The sequence below is a fragment of the Sceloporus undulatus genome, chromosome 1 (genome assembly GCF_019175285.1).
Source record: "Sceloporus undulatus isolate JIND9_A2432 ecotype Alabama chromosome 1, SceUnd_v1.1, whole genome shotgun sequence".
NCBI lineage: Eukaryota > Metazoa > Chordata > Lepidosauria > Squamata > Phrynosomatidae > Sceloporus > Sceloporus undulatus.
This window is the reverse complement of record NC_056522.1, coordinates 331919603-331939307: the sequence shown is the minus strand read 5'-3', so window position 1 is coordinate 331939307 and position 19705 is coordinate 331919603. Positions and strand designations below refer to the sequence as shown.

General features: G+C 39.5%; 1 protein-coding gene across 5 annotated transcripts in view; it reads left to right on the top strand.

Annotated features, from left to right (window-relative positions):
• The window catches only part of STRN3 (striatin 3), a 61558-nt gene that overhangs the window by 4367 nt on the left and 37486 nt on the right, over positions 1 to 19705 (top strand). For all 5 annotated transcript variants that reach the window (XM_042461513.1, XM_042461503.1, XM_042461522.1 and 2 more), the window contains exons 2-3: positions 14311 to 14414; positions 17286 to 17359. In XM_042461513.1, coding sequence (XP_042317447.1) covers positions 14311 to 14414; positions 17286 to 17359 — 178 coding nt within the window. The remainder of the gene's footprint in view (positions 1 to 14310; positions 14415 to 17285; positions 17360 to 19705) is intronic.

The window sequence follows — 19705 nt, the reverse complement described above, 5'->3', positions numbered from 1 at the left end:
GGATACCACGGGGTTAGCCAGTGATATTCTGCCCATTTTTTAAGGCCCATATGTTTGTATTAATAGACTATACCACTTAGAGTTACATGAAATGAAGGACAGCAGTGGAGTATGGAATGCTATGTGACTAATATGGTATCTGAAGTCCTGTCACTTCCTACCAGCTAGAATAGATAGTGATGCTTGGAATGGGAAGAAAATTACCTTAAAACTAATCAACAGCCTCCACAAGGATCATCAGAGCTTTGGATCTGATGGCTTTAAAGGCACGCTACTGCAGATTACTCTCTGTGAAGACCTTCCCTTGGTTACTGCTTGTAGGAATACTGCCACCTGTAGCCTCATGCCAGTGGAGCTATCCATGGACATAGTGTGAGCCTGCAGAAGCAGTATAGCTCCCCCCTACGTGCAAATGCGAATCTCTGCCAAATCCTAACCCCTCCAACAAGTAATATGAAGGGATTAGGATTTCCCTGTAAATCATTTCCCCTTTGACAGTTTGCTCGGACATGTTTGAACAGGACACTCTGGGCTGGCTTGCAAATACAGCTCGCTTTCCCACCCACAGTGGCCACCCACCCATGTGGATGAAAAAAGTGTGTGCTCAAGCCGCATTATAGTCAATGGACAGCACACTGCCATTGACAATAATGGGTTGGGAAAATCTATGGATGATCCTGTATGGCAGGCTCACTTCTGCAACTATAAATTGTAGCTTCCTTTCTTAGTTCATCTTACCTGCCTAAATTACAAGTATACTAGTATACTTTCAAAACTCAGGAAGATTATATTCTTGTTATTTTTTAAATACATTTCTAATAGTATTCTTAATGCACTTATGTAGGAAATAAATCATCCTTTTCTTTAACTTGACTGAATATAGTTTCCAAACTAGATATTTTCCCTCTAGTCAGAAAAAGACCAAGACAGTGCCTAAGACAGATCCCAACATGCAGCAAGAAACTAGTGGCAGCTAAAAACTGTTTCATGCTGGCCATTGCAAGATTGTGCCATTACTGGTAACACAAACTCTTGAAGAGCTTTCCACACCCTTCAAGGTCCAAGTTTGCCTGGTTGAATGAGGAGTAAGCTTAAATAAATACAGGGTGTCCAGAAACTTATATTTACAATTTCAATTGTATATAAAATTGAAATTGTAAAGATAATTTTAGGCACCCTTTAGTGCAATAAATTCAGTTAGGGCATTTTGAAAGTGCAGTTCCACTAAGGGATTCCTGACCTGCTTCATCAGTATAGTTCAGTGGTTTCCAGCCTTTGGTCCACCATTTGTTTTGGACTTCAGATCCAAGAAACCCTCAACCAGCTTGGCTAACAGGATTTATGGAGCTGAAGTCCAAAATATCGGAGGACAAAAGGTTGGGAGCTTCTATAATAATAATAATAATAATATTTATTTGTATACCGCCCTCTGGCAAACCAATCCGGGCGGTTAACAACAGTAAAATATAAAATATGACAATTAAAAACACTTTATCCCTCCCCCCCTTAAGACAGTATTAAACAATATAACATATTAAAAACACAATACAAGCATAAAACCAGCAGTTAAAACTAAAAACCCTGATATCCCTCTGTTGATCCTCAACCATCACTAAGATGGGGCCACGGGAGGAATGAGGGAACCTGGGAACCTGGGCCGGGATGGTTAATCTGGAAAGGCCTGCCGGAAGAGATCCGTCTTGACCGCTTTTTTAAAGCTGTCTAATGATGTTATCTGACGGATCTCATCCGGCAGGTCGTTCCAGAGTTTGGGGGCGACAGCAGAGAACGCCCTCTGGGAGGTTGCCGCAAGCCTAGATTTTAGAGGCTGCAGTAAGTTCCTCCCAGAGGACCGGAGAGTGCGGGGAGGATTGTACGGGAGGAGGCGGTCTCTAAGATAGTTTGGACCCAAGCCATTTAGGGCTTTAAAGGTGATAACCAACACCTTTAAACTTCTAATACAGTTTAATTATATAACATCAGTCCATTTATTTGCAATTGCATAGCAGCATTGATATCTCTGAGCACATTGCATTGGCATTTGTAAATTACAATGAGACTTGTGTTCTTACTGTTTCTTAAATATTAAATATTATATATACTGTCATTCAAAAAGGATCATAAAAAGATTATGGCAGAGTAACCTGAGTTCCCCCCCCCTCCCACTGCAATGACTAAAAATATTGCTGTCAGCCTCATTGAAAACTTGTCAAAGTTTCTTGTCAGTATAGAGAAGTCCTACTCCTACACTGAGTTTCACTATCTTCCTCTACTACCAGTGGTGCCGCAGACTTTTCCCTTATCCCACCCCATATGAGTAAATTTCCCAAGCCTTAAAAGAAGATAACTGAGTTTATTTGAACAAGGGGATAGTAATGTAATGACTTAGGGCCAAAACAGATCGCCTCTTTGCTCTGGCTTGGGGCAGCATCAGAGTACGGAGTTTAGATACTGCAAACTCTGATGCCATCCCCAAGCCGGCGTCATGCTGCCAGCACACCCACACAGCGGGCAGCTTTGCAGCATTCTGGCAGCATGATGTTTAAACGCCACCCACTGCAGAAGTGCCACAAAGCCGCAGCTGTGGTGGAGAAGCTGGCTTTTTGCCCTCAAAAAGGAGTGGCATTTTGCCACCTCTTTTTGGGCCTGCAGCCCTGATCCAGCTTTCTCTCGGGCGGCTTGAACTCTTCCCTTTCTTCCCTTTCAGGGCTGTTTAGATGTTAAAATGCTGCACATCAAACATGAAAGTTATAATTACAAATTTTGTACAGGCATACCCCAGTTAACAAAGCCTCTGACAAAGAAGCTCCTTTTAACACGTCCCCCCCGCCCTCCTCTTTTCCTCCTTGTCCTATGTCTAGATGAAAGTTTTTAAAGACACTATTAGTTTTGGGAGAGGGGTGAAGAACTGGAGAAACACAGATGTTCAGGTGAGATTGCAGCAGAGTGCCTATAGTAAAGATGCAATAAAGTTTGAGCTGGAAAAGAGCAGAATACTCCTCAGCTGCTACTCCAGTTACATATAGCAGGCAAAGTAACAGCAGTTTCCTCTAGAATCCCTTACTGAGCAGATGTGAACAGCAAAACATAAAAAGGGGGAAAGTGAATTAGCCTGCCTCACCAGCTATCCCTAGCATGTTTTTAAAAACAGACCTCTAAATTTGGTCACCAAAATGAAAATAACAGTGAAGGGTGGTGAAAGGTCATCTCTGGATGTATTTTGGAAGAAGTTTTCAAGTGGTTTCTGGAAGTTTCAAAACATTTTTGTTTATCTATCCAAAACTTACCTGTCCTAATAGTTTCATTTTACATGTATATACTGTTAGTTTGGAATAAAAACATTGGTGAAACATGTTGAACTGCTCTTCTCTTTTTGTGGTCTAGGAACCTATCTACTTTCCATGTTATTTTTACCTCTAGTATCAGATTTTCATTTATTTATTTGCCTTTTCCCCAGATTGGGACACAAAGCAGCTTACAAAAATTAAAAAATAGTTAAAAATCAACACAACATAAAATGTTTTTTTTAAATTATACAGTAAAAAAAACGTAAGCCAGGTTAAAACATATATTAAAACACACCCACCAACACAATGATTATTAATATTCAGTGCATTGTGTAAGATGGGCCTTATATCGTTACTCATCAAATGCCGGTCAGAATAGAAAAGTCTTTGCTTGTCTGCGAAAAGAAAGTAGGGAGAATGCCAGTCTTAACATTTCTGGGAAGGAAGTTCCAGAGCCTGGAGCAGCCACTAAAAAAGCCCTCCCCCATGTTTCCCCCAGTTATATCTGTGAGGGTGATAGGACACCCTCTCCAGCTGACCTCAGAGCATGGTAATATCCAGGAACTCATCTAATTCATTAATTGAGGTATATCTGTATTCTTTTGGGGCTGAAAATCACATGGCCCTCCAGAGGTTATTTTATTTAGTTGTTTAACCATCAGCTTTGGGTAGCATAGTGTTGAGAAATGCTGGGATTGGAGTCCTGATCTGGAATGCAACATGGTTCTTATGCTAGCTGTTAATGGATAGAAGTCTTAAAACTGGAGAACCTATGGGTCAGCCAGAGGAAAAAGGAAGAGCCTATTGTGACCTTGGAGAAATTGTCATCTGCTCTATGTATTTTTTTTTTCTGGTAGCAGGAGGAAGTGCTAAAAACTCATCTGTTCTTCTTTACTTAACACATTCAGAGGACTGTTCCAGAAAAGTCTATTCTTTACAAACTTTACAGAGCTGGAAGTTTCCCTCGCCATATTCTAGAACAAACAGAAGGATAGAAACAATCCTGTCAGTCTTGTGCTCCCCATTTCAGAGAAGCTGCTAGATGCATCAGTGATCCCTTCAAGCCTCTTCCTAGCTGAGGAGGAGGTGAAGGCTTGTCTCTGGTGCTGCACTGGATGCTTGTGGTATTCAGAGCTGTCGAATGGACTGAATTCTTTAAATGATAGTGAACAGACTTTATTTAATGGGTTGATTAGTACACAAACACACAAATTACTGTTATATATGAAGCTTAGAAATGGAAGTAGATTTTGCTTTTCAAAGAAATAGTTTTCTAAAAGGAGAAAAATACCGTATAAGTAATAAACAAGAAAAAGTGGTGTGCTTGAAATTAAAACTATATAGAAGATAGAAAATTTCCATTACACTGTGTGCTGTGGCAGAAAGACTTTGTAAAAATGAGATTCAATACCATCTAAAAATCATTATGTATCAAAGCGGCTGGGAGAGCCAATTACATTGCAGAAAGTGTAAACAACTATATGGACAGCAAAATATAGCAAGTCCTATGGTTTTAGTGCAGTTTTTTTAAAAAGCATTTTGGTATGTTAGCAATTTCTTCAGGGTGGTCATCTTTCTGGAGCAGCAGTACTTTCAGAGCAGACGTCACATTTCTTCCAAGTCTTCAGGTTGTCCATGACACCCCAGCCCCAAGGAGCAGTAGGTCAGCAATAATCAACTGAAGCAGCTACATTGGGTTCAAACAAAATGCTATGGGACTTTTCTGTCTCAGTGTATGAAATGGTCTTGGGGCTAGTAGAGAATAAACTACAGTCACGCCTCCGTTTTTGCGGACTTGAAGTCCACAGTCTTGATTATTCACAAAGGGGCGAGCCCCATTGGCTAAAATGGTGTGCATGCCTGTGGAGCACACGCAGGGCCATGCGCAGGAGTGTGTGGCCATTCAAGCCAATGGGGTTTGAATATATTCGAGTTTCCGTTTTTGCCGAGTGTGTGTGTCCGGAACGGATCCCTCCCAAAAACGGAGGGGCGACTGTAATGGCAAAATACAGTAGATTTGTAGGGACCATTCTTGGCACAGTCATTCTCTCTCCCCTCTCCCTCCCTCTTTCTTAAATGTTCGTAGCATTTGGCTGAAACTCAGGCCACTTATATTTGGTTTATATAGCAAAACTTACAATTTTAGTTATGTCTAAAATGAATATGGAGCCATTGTGATGCAGTGATTTGAACATGGACTACGACTCCATGGAAACCCACTGGGTGATTTTGGGCAAGTTATACTCTCAGCCTTATAGGAAGGCATACTTAGCAAATTTGCAGATGACACTAAATTGGAAGGGTTAGCTAGTAACCCAAAGCACAGGATCAGAATTCAAAATGACCTTAATAGATTAAGGTTGTTTGACTTTCTTTGGTAGATTATCACACTACACTCTTACAATAGGGCTATGTCACTTTAACTACTCTGGCTGCCTCCTGTTGCATTCTGGGACTTGTAATTTAGGCATGGACATTTAGAATATTCAGCCAGAGAGCTCTTAAGCCTCACTCAGTTACAAACCCCAAAATGCAACAAGAGGCAGTCAGAGCAGTTAAAGTGACCTAGCAGCATTTTAAGAGTGTAGTGTGATAATCTACTTGGTTAGCTTAGCTTATAAAACGATGCTTGACAGGAGAATATGATGTTACCCTATACGAATTACTTGAAGCTGTTGTTGAACTTGTAATAGAAATATTGTTTAAAAATAATTGGATGTCTTTCTCAAAGAAGGTTAACTGAAAAACATTTAAGAGTTAAACAGTGCTTCCTCCCGAATAGGGTTGCCATAAGTCAGGACCTCCAAACCGGGACAAATGTAAGACAAATGCAGGACAACATTTTCAAATGTAGGACACATTTTTTAAAATTGGAGGACACGCGAAAAAATTGATGCTTTTTTAGAAATGTTAATATAAATGCATGTTTCTTAGGCATGATCAAAATGGAGGACATTTTGACATTATTCGTAGACAGATCGCAGAAATGTACTTCCCTTTCTGGCCACCCCCCTCTCCCCATTCCAAACAGCACATTTGGGCATTGAACATGGCTTTATTTAAACATTGCCTCTTGCATATTTCAGAGGCTTATTCCACAACCAAACCTTTTGGGTTTAACACTGAACATGGGTTAACATGGCTATGCATATAGAACATGGTTAAACAAAAAGTGGATTTGCCCTCGGTTTCAGGTGTCTCACCAAGTATACTTCTGAGAAGTGTGTACTTGGTCAAGGGACTTTGGTTTTTCTTCATTTTGACTTGTTTTGTCTGTATTCCACCCCACTAAATAAAGCAGACATGAAATGGAGTTAATGGGTACAAGTTGTTAAACAAAAAAGTCTTGTGAGACTCTGTAGGCAAGAGGTGCACCATCTTAAGAACTGCATTAAGCACACTTAGGCTGCTGCCACACTGCTTTCACTCTCATCACTCCATCCTATGGAATCCTGGGATTTGTAGTTTGTTGTGGTGCCAGGGCTGGGCTTTGAAATCTGAGGCATAAGAGAGGCAAAAGGCTTGGGCTGCATCTACACTAGAGAAAAATCTGGTTTGAGACCACTTTAACTGCCTCGGCTGAATGCTATGGAATTCTGGGAATGGTGGTCTGTTCCAGCACCACAGCAGAATGGCAGTTAAACCCCTGGAAAGCTCTCTGACCAAGGTGACCAATGCCCTCACCCCAAAATGTAGGGCACCCAAGCAAAAAAAATGTAGGATATGGCCAAAAATAAAAGCTAAAAACACCCATGTAATTATAAATCCATGCTTCTTAGCCATGATCCAAATGGAGGACATTTTAAAATTTGACAGAAGAGGGCATGTCCTGGAAAAGGAGGAGGATGCCTGGTCACCTTGTCTCTGGTCCAAAATACACTGCCGAAATAAAACAATGCTGGACTGAAATGCCCAGAGTTCCTCACCAAAGCTGCATCCACACTGAGGGAATAATCCAGTTTGAGAGTGACTTAACTGTCCTGGGTTAGTGCTGGGGAATGCTGGGAATTGTAGTACACTGTGGCCCCAGAGCTATCTCTGACAGGGAGTCCCATAACCCTCCAAACGTAGTTGAACTGCAGTGCCCAGAATTCCTCCCCAGGTGCATCCACACTGAGGAAATGGTCCAGTTTGAGACTGCTCAGTGCTGGGGAATCCTGGGAATTGTAGTCTATTGTGGCCTCAGAGCCATCACTGACAGAGAAGTCTCAATGTCTCCCAAACACTAGCATTCCCAGGATTCCCTAGCATTGAGTTAAAGCAGTCTCAAAGTGGGTTATTATTCCTGCAGTGTGTGAGAGAGATGTAAAAGCTAGGGACTGGATTCATTTGGAGGATCTGTGTCCAAAACACACTGGACTGCCAGGGCTCAGTGCTATGGAATCCTGGGAATTGTAGTTTATTGTGGCACCAGAGCTCTCTGACAGAGAAGGCCAAATGCCTCACAGACACCAGAATTCCAGAGCATTGAGCTTTGGCAGGCCAAAGTCAGAGGGGGGGTGGGAGAGAAAAGCCAGGGAGTGTGAATGAGCACGCTCACCTTGGCTGTGGCTATCTGAGAGGAGGAGGAGGAGGAGGAGGAGGAGGAGGAGGGAGGGAGGAGCCAAGGGAAGGGCCAGGACCATCTGGAGGAGCCCCTGCTTTCCCATCGCAGCCTCCTCTCTTCCACCGCAGACTGCGGCAAGAGGCTCTGCCCCCAGGCAACGCCTCCTCTGTGGACCATTCAGCCTCTTTTTGTCAAAAGAGCTCTGGTGCCACAAGAAACTACATTCCCAGAACCCATAGCACTGAGCCATGGATGTTAAGGGGGGGGTCAAACCTAATTTCTGCAGCCTTTTGCTACCCTAAAGCTACCCCTATTTACAAGCAAGGCAAAATCTCTTCCTTCACCAAGCCATTGAAAACCAACCTAAGTGGAGGGCTGATTGCTTCTTTCCCATTGGTCAGCTTCGGGAGAAATTTGCATATTACAAGTAAAGGTGTTTAGAGCCTCAAAAACAATCCTGTGATAAAGAATTACAAGAATAGTGACGCGGTATACATTTAAAAGATGAGGCATTTAGACTCCCAGTGAAACATGAACGATTTATGGCCTTTTTTTTCTTTTCTCACTGTAACCTGGAAGGTAAGGCCTCTTGCAAGGCATATATACCAACATGGGCGGGCAAAAGCTCTGAGTGGCAGATGTCCTGAAGACCTGCTCTCTAGGCTATGCTAGTGCGCCAGGCGGGAAGAGTGGCGCTCAGGACGGCGGGGAGGAGGCAGGGGAAGGCCGAACCGGGGGCTAGGGGCCAAACCGGACCGGGACCGGGAGGGGGCCCCCAAAAGCGGGTTTGTCACAGGGGCCACCGGATTATGGCATCCCTACTCCCGACAAGTAAAGACTTCTGTTTCTATAGCTGATGATTGTAAAAGATCCAGGAGAGCCAGAGTGGCAAGGAGGTTTGAGTGTTGGACTATGACTCTGAATAACAGGGTTTGATTCCCAGCTTAGCCACTGGATGACCTTGGATAAGTCACATGCTTTCAGCTTTAGAGGAAGGCCCTGGGAAACCTTCTCTGGGTAAATCTTGCCAAGAAAGCCCCATGATATAGTTGCCTTAGGGTTGGGTTGCCAGAAGTCAGAAACGACTTGAAGGCACACAGCAAGAATAATAAGGTCCATACCATCTAAACATTGTGCTGGATTTTTCTAATTGTTGTGTCAGGGTGTGTGCGTTGGCGTGTGTTTAATGTTTTATGTTTTGATTGGTGTTCAGTTTTTTAATAGCTTAATTTCTTTTAACTATTATATTTTGTGAATTTTAATGGTGTATTTTTTAATCTGTTCTAACTTAGAGTTCTGCACAGGATGTTGTTGTTTGTTGTTTCACACTACAGTTGGCCCCCCGTTTTCATGGGGGATCAATTCTGGACACCCCCCGCCCATGAAAATGAAGGCTTGCGCTTATTTAAGCCCCATAGGCTTGAATGGAGTGTGCCCCCGGGCACGTGCGCTATTGCAGATAGCATATATTCAAGGGCACGGATCAGATCAGCACATTAGGAGGAACAACCGAAAAGCCATTTTTGGATCCTTTCAGAAAAGACACTGATTGATTTTGATTCTGAACCTGTGCTGAGATTTGTCTGAATACATAACGTGTATTCAAAATGTTTCTCTAAAAGCCCTGATACAAATCAATTGCCATCCTGAGGTACCTGTTTCGGGAATAGCTTATTACTTGCTTAAAAGGTGTTGTTGTTTGATCCAGGAAAGTCTGTTTTTTGCATTAAAAAGCCTGACATTAACTGTTCTGCTGTAAATCTGTGTGTGTGCATTTGCGCATACATGTCTGCCTGTTCAAGTTGCCTGTCAATTTACTCCAACCCCCATGAATTTCACAGGATTTTCTAAGGCAAGGAATTTCAGAGGTAATTTTGCCAGTTCAATCAAATTTGTCGTGGTTCTGTCACGTTCCTGGGAAGAAATAGGCATTGATCTTTTTCTAAAAAAAAGAAGTGTCCAATACCATTAAACCTTAATAATTAAATACTATTGTGACACTTTACTGAGTTTTAGGGAAAGTTCTGTTTGTTTTTTTTAAACTTAAAAATGGATTCCAGGGAGTATGAACAAGCTGAAAAGTTCATTCCAGCAAGACAGAAGAAGCACTCTGGGTTGGAAAGTTGGCATGTCTAGATAGAAATGAGATTCCACTTGTTTTGAAAGAATAAGTTTTCTGCCTAGAGGTTCTTCAAGATTTGTGGCTATCTGAGGAAGCACAGCAGACAGAAATGTTCAGTCTCTCAAGTGTGACATTATCTGAACATAGCAGATCTTGCCTCATGTACTCATATTCTGATTTCATCCAGATTAGAATACTTCTGTGACTTTACATGAGCTGCTGACAATTCCCCCTGCCCCTATACTGGCAGCCTGTTCATTTTGTACCTTAATCTGAAGAATTGATATTGACCTTTGAAGCATGCATAGGTTGGACCAAGTTACTTGTCAAACAGCCTGTGCTGTGTAAAACCTTTCAAAATATTATGATCTGTAGCAGCGGCTGCACTTATTTGCCTGGTATTGGTAGTGACTACATTGGTTGACAGGGGCAGGGGGATCTTTTCAACATTTGTCACTTACTTATGGAATTCCTTCTGCCAGGGTATACTTTTGTATCTCTACCAGTTTTTTAAAAACTTTTTTTGTATTAATAAAAAAGAAATCATATATTCAAAAATAATAACAGTAAACAGACATTAGTTATATACATCAAAACTAATAACTCTACGTTTATGTCATATATCATAAGGAGCCAGCGTAGCATAATGGTTTGAATGTTGGACTGTGACTCCTAGTTCAGCCATGAAACCCATTGGGTGACCTTGGGTAAGTCGCATGCTTTTAGTCTCAGGGGAAGGCAATGGCAGATCTCCTCTAAACAAATCTTGCTAAGAGAAAATAAATTAGGTTGTGTCTGATAGAGTGCAGGTGCAAGTATTCTTACACAAGTGAGGAGTTCTTGTGCAGGTATTCTTATACAAGTAAGGACCTTTTTTGAGCACCCCAGCAACCTACATTGGGAGAAAGAATCAACCAATTCTCTTGTGTAAGGTTTAGATCAGATACAAAATAAAATACAGTAAACTGTTTTATATGATTTGGATCATTTAATTATTTCAGTAATTTTCTGACTGAAATAATGTTTTGGTATGCAGAAAACTAACATGTTAAAGTAGTTTCTTGTAGCAAAAACATGCAAGGCTTATATAGTGCCTTAAAGACTAAGTTATTTATTGTAGCATAAGCTGTTGTGAAATAGAGCCTGGTTCAGCAAATGCAGAAGCATTATTTTGGGGGGAAGGGGGAACAGAAGTGTGTAGTGGGTTCAGATGTTGTATAAAACAAATAAAGAAGACCCCTTCCCCCCTTTTCTTATCACACTCATCTATCCCACACACCATTCTATTTAGTAGGATGTCCCCTACCCTTAAGGGGCCGGATACCTTTTGCTGTTTATCTTGAATGACATTCCGAATAATATTTCATGATGACATGTTTATCTTATATAGAAATGTATGTCTTGCTCTACTGCCCGTATAACACTCAGAGTGGCTCACACCAACTTACAACTACTGTGCAAGAAAAACTGTATATTAAATAAAAATACAGTGAAATACAAAGAGATTACAAATATAATAAAAAATATGAGGGCATTGAAATGAGAGATTTCTGTAATGATTTAAAGATATCATTTAATGAGTTGGAATATGCAGAAATTTGATGTAATTATTTTTGAAAGGACTAATGGAGAATAATCTCAACTCAAGGACTAATTTCTTTGTGATGGTACAACTGCTATGCAAAGATTAATTTATTATAGCAGAAATATTATGGTAGTAAAGCACAACATCTTAGCAATAACTTTGTTGGGAGTCCAGTTGCAGACATAAACATGCTAATATAGTGGATCCTTCTCATTTGCAACGATTCAGTTCTGCTCCTGCCATGGATAGCAAAAAAGAAAAAAAGTGGATGGCCGCACCCCATATTATTCAGTGGCAGTTATGTTCATGCAGGCATGTCTGTGCAGACATATATGTGCACTGCCATTGAATAATATTGGGTGTGGCAGTCTCCATGTGGTCAGATCTGCCAATACAGAGGGTCCACTGAAGCTATAAACATCACAATCTATCTTTATCAGTTACAAAATTCATTTCCTTCATAGTTTTTTTAATTTATAAATTTACTGGTGATGTGAACTAATTTAATAAATTCCAAGATTATGTGTGGGTGCCCCCTAGTGTTTAATCTGTTCATGCTTTATTTAAGATTGTAGCTCAGAAAAGAAATATATTTAACTGACTACAGTATATGAATTCCTTGATCAGACTGTTGCTTTGCTGCTGCTGTGTGTGCTAATTTCAGAGCTTGGAATATTATTTATAAAACAATTTAATTACTTAAAATAATTCTTTGCTGGTTGCTTTTGAAAAAGTGGATTCTTGCTATCAGAAGAGTGATGCCTTATGTTGCTGATTACTAGTGAGTTGCTTATTGATTATTAATGCTTTTAAAAAGACACTAAAAATACAAGAATCAATTGTTCATTTAAGTCTTGCATTTTTCCCAAGCATGACTCAAGAATTACTGCAACCCTCCTCAAATGACCCTCCAAAAATAACATTTTAGGATTAACAGACAATTTATCATTTATTTATTAAACAAACATTTGATTCTTCACCATGATTAACAAACAAACATGATTAATAAACATTATGTTTCTTTCATAATTTGACAATGCGAATGTTACCTGACTGAGAAAAATCTATGAAATTTGCGGGGTCACCATAAGTCAACAGGTGACTGGAAGGCACAGACATACACAGTAACATCTGTTATTCAAAGTAATGTAATATAGGCCATGTTACTACCAATGGTGCAGCTGCACTATTTAATTTTAAATATAACTGTCATAATTGTCACAGACAGTTATTGTATAACCAGAATAATTGTATAACTTTATTCATAGACAGGTTGGTAGATACTTGCTTAAGATAAGTTTTGTTATGGAAGGTTGCTTGCCAAGGAAGAAGACATTTGTTAGAAAAACCTGTCTGGTGATTTCTAATTTGTTATCTCCATTCTTGACTCTTCCATCGATATGATAGCATTGACATATCATGAAAACTGGGGGGAAATAAAAGTGATTTCTTAATATAGGTTAAAAGCTTTCTTGATTCGCATAGATTCTTACATACACCTTATTTGAACAGATTGCAGTTGAATACAGTGACAGGTAGGCTGAATGTCAGTGGCTCCCCCTTCTCCTTATCACAACCCACTTGTCTCAGTTATTAATGTAATCACTCAGGTGGGAGGAATACATGTGGATTCAGCTGACACTAATTTTTTAACCTCTGGAATATGTTGCCTTTTGTGTTCGTCTCTAAAATTTGCTGTTCTCAAATATTCAAATAACTTGTTTTCTGACTATGGCATCTGAATAATACTCTTCAGCAATTTGTAGTGCTTTCTACTTTCTCAGGGTTGTTTAGGGAAGTTGGAACCCAGTATCAGAAGGTAGCATGTAATGTTAGCCGCTTTAATTCATGTACAGCTTTAGCATCTGCAATTCTATTACTTTTATTACTTTTCTAAGCTGTTCAATTGAATTAATGTTAAATGCCTGATTACTTAGAACCCAAAGTTAAACAGAGCTCTTGCATAAGGTGACCCCGTACAATTTCCACAGATCCACTCCTCGCAGAGTAGCTCTCTTTGCTGTATCCCAGACTGTTCCAAAGTTCCTCCATATTCTTAGGGCCTAAGTGGAAATGAAATGATAGAACTTGTTGTGAGTGGAGCCCTATTTGCATAGTGCCAGTGCATAAACCATGTTCATTTGCTTCATTTATATACACACACGCACACACACACTATAAAAGATATAGTCAGATTATACTGTATAAGGTCTGTTAATCTAATACTAATCTCAGGCCCAACAGTATGTGACTCTTGAACAAAACTTACTAAATGAATTTATATGTAGAATTTATTTTCAAAGTTTATTTTGAATCTCTTAGAGAGGAAGATAAATAATAGGAATAGAGATAAGGTAAATATGACAGAATCAGATTTTCCCCTTGCTTTCTATGTCAGTGAGGGGTTTGGCATAAAAAAACTGTTCTTTTTCGTGATCTCTATGCCTCATACAAACGGGTTCTAGCATTTTGAATAGGTTGATGAAATTAAGCAGACCAATATATTTTGTGAAATAGTTTAACAATATTTTAGAAAACAGCAGTTTAATCTACAGAATTTTCCTCATTCATGGTAGTTCAGAACATATGTTTTGAAAATCACTGTGAAAAATATGTGTTCGTGCTGCAGTCCTATGTCAGCCTAGCCCATTGTACACAGCAGGGTTTATTTCTGACTAGACAAATATAGGTTGCACTGACAGTTAAACTATATGTAGACTAGAGACTTAAAATGAAAAAAAAAATTAATTCTACTATTTTGTATTTTCAGGCTCGGATAGCATTTTTGCAAGGTGAGAGAAAAGGTCAAGAAAACTTGAAGAAAGATTTAGTAAGAAGAATAAAAATGTTAGAATATGCATTAAAACAAGAAAGGTATGTGTACCATGTCAACTGAGAAATGCATATAGATATGGGTCTTTTTTTTTTTATCCTGAATCTTACTTATCTGTTAGCTGAAGTACCTTGTCATGCATCAGTAATTTTTTAAATGATTATTTCTGGTGAAACCTAGCATTCTTTCTTGCAGGAACCTAAGCAGTAATCTGACTAGCAGACCATCTTTTGGTTTGGAGATGACAACTACGAATTCCTATGCTGAATTTTTTTACCATTGGTAGCTAAAATTGTCACATAATTTAGTTTTTAAATCTGCATTGTTTGGATATATTTCAAAATACTTTAATTGAGCGAGTAATAATTTTGGACTTCGTTTTCTTGACAGTAATTTGTCCTATACTCTATTGCCAGAGACATGACAAATAGAGGCTTAGTCTCCCTTATCAGGAATTCCCAAATCTGAAATACTCCAAAAACCAAAACTATTTTCATGGGTAGCTGAGACAGTGACACCTTTGCTTTCTGATGGTTCAGTGTACATAAACCATTTTTCATTTTTTAAAAGTTTTAAAAATAAAGTTTTAAAAAGAATTATTAAAAAGTTATATGAAAATTACTTTCAGGTTATTTGTATAAGGTGTATATGAAAGATAAATGAATTTCATGTTTAATCTTGTGTACCATCTCCAAGATATCTTGTTATGTATGCATATATGAATACAGATATTCCAAAATCTCCCAAAATTCGAAATCTAAAACGCTTATGGTTCCAAGCATTTGGATAAGGGATGCTCAACCTTTACTGGGACTTGGGCGGAATAGACTTTGACATGAACATGAGAGGAATTATACCAAATTGTGACAATACTTGCATCCTGTATTAAACTTGTAAAAATGTGACATGTCCATTTGTTAGAAATATTTCTAGAAGCCACTACAGTGGTACCTCGGGATACGAAATACCCAGGTTACGAAATTTTCGGGATACGAAAAAATCCCATTGGAAATCATTGTTCCGGGTTACGAATGTTTTTTTGGGTTACGAAGAAAATTTTTGGTGCTTTTTTCGGCTTTTTTGCACGAAACGCGGCTTTTCCCCATTAGCGCCTATGGCAATTCGGCTTACGAAGGCTTTTCGGGTTACGAAAGCTGCCGCGGAACGAATTACTTTCGTAACCCGAGGCACCACTGTATAGTGAATTTTGCATATCTAAGATCTTTGTCATAGATAAAGTGATCATGTCTGTTGCAAGTCAATATATAGTGACAAGAATTTTGTAGGAATATGATCTTATAAAAAAACTTTTGATTCTTTAGAAAGGAAATGGAAAAAAATAAATTTCTATCTGAAGTAGGGAATTGTTAATTTATACATCAGACGTATTCCTGCCAGATTGAAAGTAATGGTATGTCATAGGAATTATTTTAAAATAGAAGAGCTGAAGTTTTCTAAATACGATGGGTGTTATTTTGTTTTGCAACATAAAGTTAGCAAGAATATGATGAAAGCCCTCCATCCATTTAAAAGAAAATGATCAGAGAAATCTTTTCATTTTTCTCATTTTCCTAAAAAGAAAATAGGGAACATTCATGTTTAAACAATGTGTTGTTTTGTATTTTCCACCTTAATTTTACAGTTACATATTCCAACACATTTTTGAAAGCTAGTATAACAGAAACAAAAATGTAATGTTTAGCCTAGCTCAAGAGGAAAAAAATGTATCAGTAAATATATTGTGAAATGACTTGTTTTGTGAAATGATTATATATAGTCCATCCTGTCCCATTGCATATATCTCAGAATTAAGTGCAGAGGAAGTGATGGGTTTTCATTTGCCATTTCAGAATATAAAATCCTCTCTGACTACATCCATACTGTACAGTGGGCTCTCCACATTCGCTAAAGTTAGGGGCATAGGACCCCCATGAAAGTGAAAAATATACCCAATAAAACCACTATTTTTATAACCTGAGAGAATACCTCTCTAGGAATCTCTAACACAATACTGTGGTACCAGAAATTAACCAAAGTATCATGCTGGAGGAATGAAAAATACCTAGAGAAATGTTTTCTTTGGGACTCTCTAGGTCCTCCTGTGTGAATCTATGGTCAAAGTGCAGCAGAGTCACACTGGAGTACCTAGAAATTCTTAGAACATTAATGATATCTGTGAATAATCAATTCCACAAAAGTCAAAGCTGTAAATGTGGAGGGTCAGTTGTAGAAATAATGCAGTTTGAAACTGCTTTAACTGCCATGGCTCCATCCTTTGGAATCTTGGGATTTATAGGTTGTTTTGGCACTAGAGCTTTCTGACAGGAAAAGTTAAATATCTCACAAAACTACAAATTCCAGAATTCTATAGCATTGAGCCATGGTAGTTAAAGCGGTGTCAAACTGCATTATTTCTGCAGTGAAGATGTGCCCTCTGTCATGTAAATATTTATATTTCTTGTTTCAGAAAGAGACTGTCAGTATTATTTTTCATATTCAATAATTATTTAGAATATAATTTTGTAGGACATTTGCAATACTGTATCATGTCAGTATGTTTTACAGCTGGTGAAATAAGACCATACTGTTTCCTTTTGTACAGTAAGTGTGTCCTCCTTCTCTTTCCCCCACTTTAAATCTATTCAACCAGAAATGGTTTGGGTGGGCGTGTGTTTAGGGACATACTCAAATGTATTGGGTTACATCTAAAGCAGTTCTCATCCTAGGAATATTACTCAAAGTAACACTTCCCACTGCAGCCCTTTGTGCTAAAAAGCTTTTCCTGATATTGGAGACTTGCGACCAGATTCTCCATTTGTAAGTGTCTTTGTATGAGTGCTGCTTTAGATGTAACCCACTGGGAAAATGTGGAAATTTATACTGATGAAAATATTTTTGTTTTACCTTTTAAGGGCAAAATATCATAAACTAAAATATGGCACAGAACTGAACCAAGGTGACTTGAAAATGCCAACCTTTGAGTCAGGTAACAGTCTATTTGCCATTTTTGAATTTAGTTTACATTCTTCTATTGCTCATTTTTATGTTAAGGGAAGTCTGCTTGCAACTTAGGTTAGTAGTATCCTGGTATATATCTGCAGCTAATGAATTCATTTCAGTACTAGCTTTTGTATGGCTTTTGTTTTATGGAGAGGAATTAATTTTTGATATCATTAATAAATATGGGTTAGTAATGATTCAGATACTTTTTGGGAAAGTATTCATTGTTCATTGTTAATTGCTAAATAATTGTGATATGGTAAGTTGTAGGTGATGTGTGAGAGATATGAAATATCTGCTTTTAAATGGCTTAAATGTGCAATTCATTTTAATCACAGATTACTGAACATTATATGGGAGAAATTTTGCAAATTAAACTGTAATTTTTATTTTTATTGAGGAGATCATGACGTGTCTCTGTTGTCCCAGTAAGTTTGAGTGTTCAGAATGTGACCACAAGTTTATCAGTATGTTAGGTATTCTTCAAAGAAAAGAAGTTTTAAATACTTGTTCAGAAATGCTTGTACTGTATTAAATTAAGAAATTATTTATAAAATAAAATTAGAGAAAAACAGCTAAGGCAAAGGTAAGATTTTACCTTTTAAGAATTTCTCTGAGATGGAAGAGTAGGAATTTGCTAAACAGCATGAAAAGGGGAATGTGAATGTGAATGGAAGTAACTTGAATAAAATAGAAGATGGGGAGCTACTGATAAGAAATAAAAAAGAAAATTGTCTGCAATGAGAAAGACAGGCAGTGGCATTATGAGGATTTAGTGAACATAAACCTCTTTTCCTAAACAAAGAGAAAATCAGAGTTATCTTGTTAGGGTCTGATTGGACAAAAATCTCCAATGTTAATTTAAAAGAGAAATTTGAAATATCGTTTTAACCACTGAGTTTAGAAAATGAACAAACAAGGAACCACTGATACTACCGTATATACTCGTGTACAAGTCGACCTCATGTATAAGTCGAGGTCAACTTTTGGGGCCAAAAATAAGGATTTTTATATGACTCGTGGATACGTCGAGGGTGTGCCCTCCTCAGCATCTCCCTCACTGGGCTTTCCTTGCAAAAGAAGCCCAGCCAGGGAGAGGCTTCTGGGCGATCGTGTGCCCTCCTCGGCGCTCCTCAGGCAGGCCCCTTCGCTGAGGAAAGGGCCTCGCCCAGGAGCGCCTTTGGGGAAGGCGATTGCCCTCCCCAGCGTCTCCTCGGCAAGGCTCCTTTCCCAGGAAAGGGGCCTCGCCTAGGAGAGGCTTTGGGGAAGGTGATCGCCCTCCCCAGCATCTCCTCGGCAAGGCTCCCTCCCTAGGGAAGGGGCCTCGCCCAGGAGAGGCTTTGGGGAAGGCGATTGCCCTCCCCGGCGTCTCCTTGGCAGGGCTCTTTCCTCCGGGAAGGGGCCTGGCCAAGGAGAGTCTTTTGGGAGGGTGATCGCTCTCCCCGGCGTCTTCTCAGCCAGGCCCCTTCTCTGGGGAAAGAGCCTGGCGGAAGAGAGGCTGCAGGGCGCGCGATCGTCTCCCTCGCTGGGTTTTTCCTGTTGGAGGGAGCCGAGCCAAGGGGGGGCTGCGGGACAATCGGTCACCCTTGCCAGCATCTCCCCAGCTGGGCTATCTCTTGCAGAGGTAGCCCGGCTGGGGAGAGGCTTGATCAAAGTACCGCATTGCCCCGTAGATATGTCGACCCGTGATTTTGGATGCCATTTTGGGGCAAAAATTTCTCGATTTATAGTTGAGTATATACGGTAGGTATTAGTAGGTAGATGTGTGTGTATATATTGATTGAATGTTGTTATAAAAGTTAAATTCTCCGGGAAAAAGAGACATTGAAAATAAAAGAAGAAAGAAGATGAGCAAGAGTAGGGCAAGTGAAGCAGTCTTTCCTGCACTGTAGCGTTTTAGGCTGCCAAAAAGAGAATTATTGTTTGAATATTTCCTGTGCAAAAACAAACATTCATGTTTGCATATTGGAAGGAAGTTTTAGTATAACTTTGCAGATACTACCTTTCTGATATATAATGAGTTATCTAGTATGCCTTTATACATGTACACTGCGCCCGCGTTATACGTGGGCACATTTTACGCGGCTTCCAGCATATTCTGGGAGTCGCGATGGAAGTGAGAGAGGCGCGCGCCGGAAGGAAACAATGGCGCACGCTGCTGCCACACCTCCACAGGCACAAGCCCCATTCATTTGAATGGGGCTTGAGCATCCGTGTTTTTTCCTTTACATGAGGGGATCTGAAACGGATCCACCGCATAAGGGAAGGGCGGACTGTATATATTGTTTGAATTGAAATGGTAACAAAATACACTTTACCACACTGTTTTTAT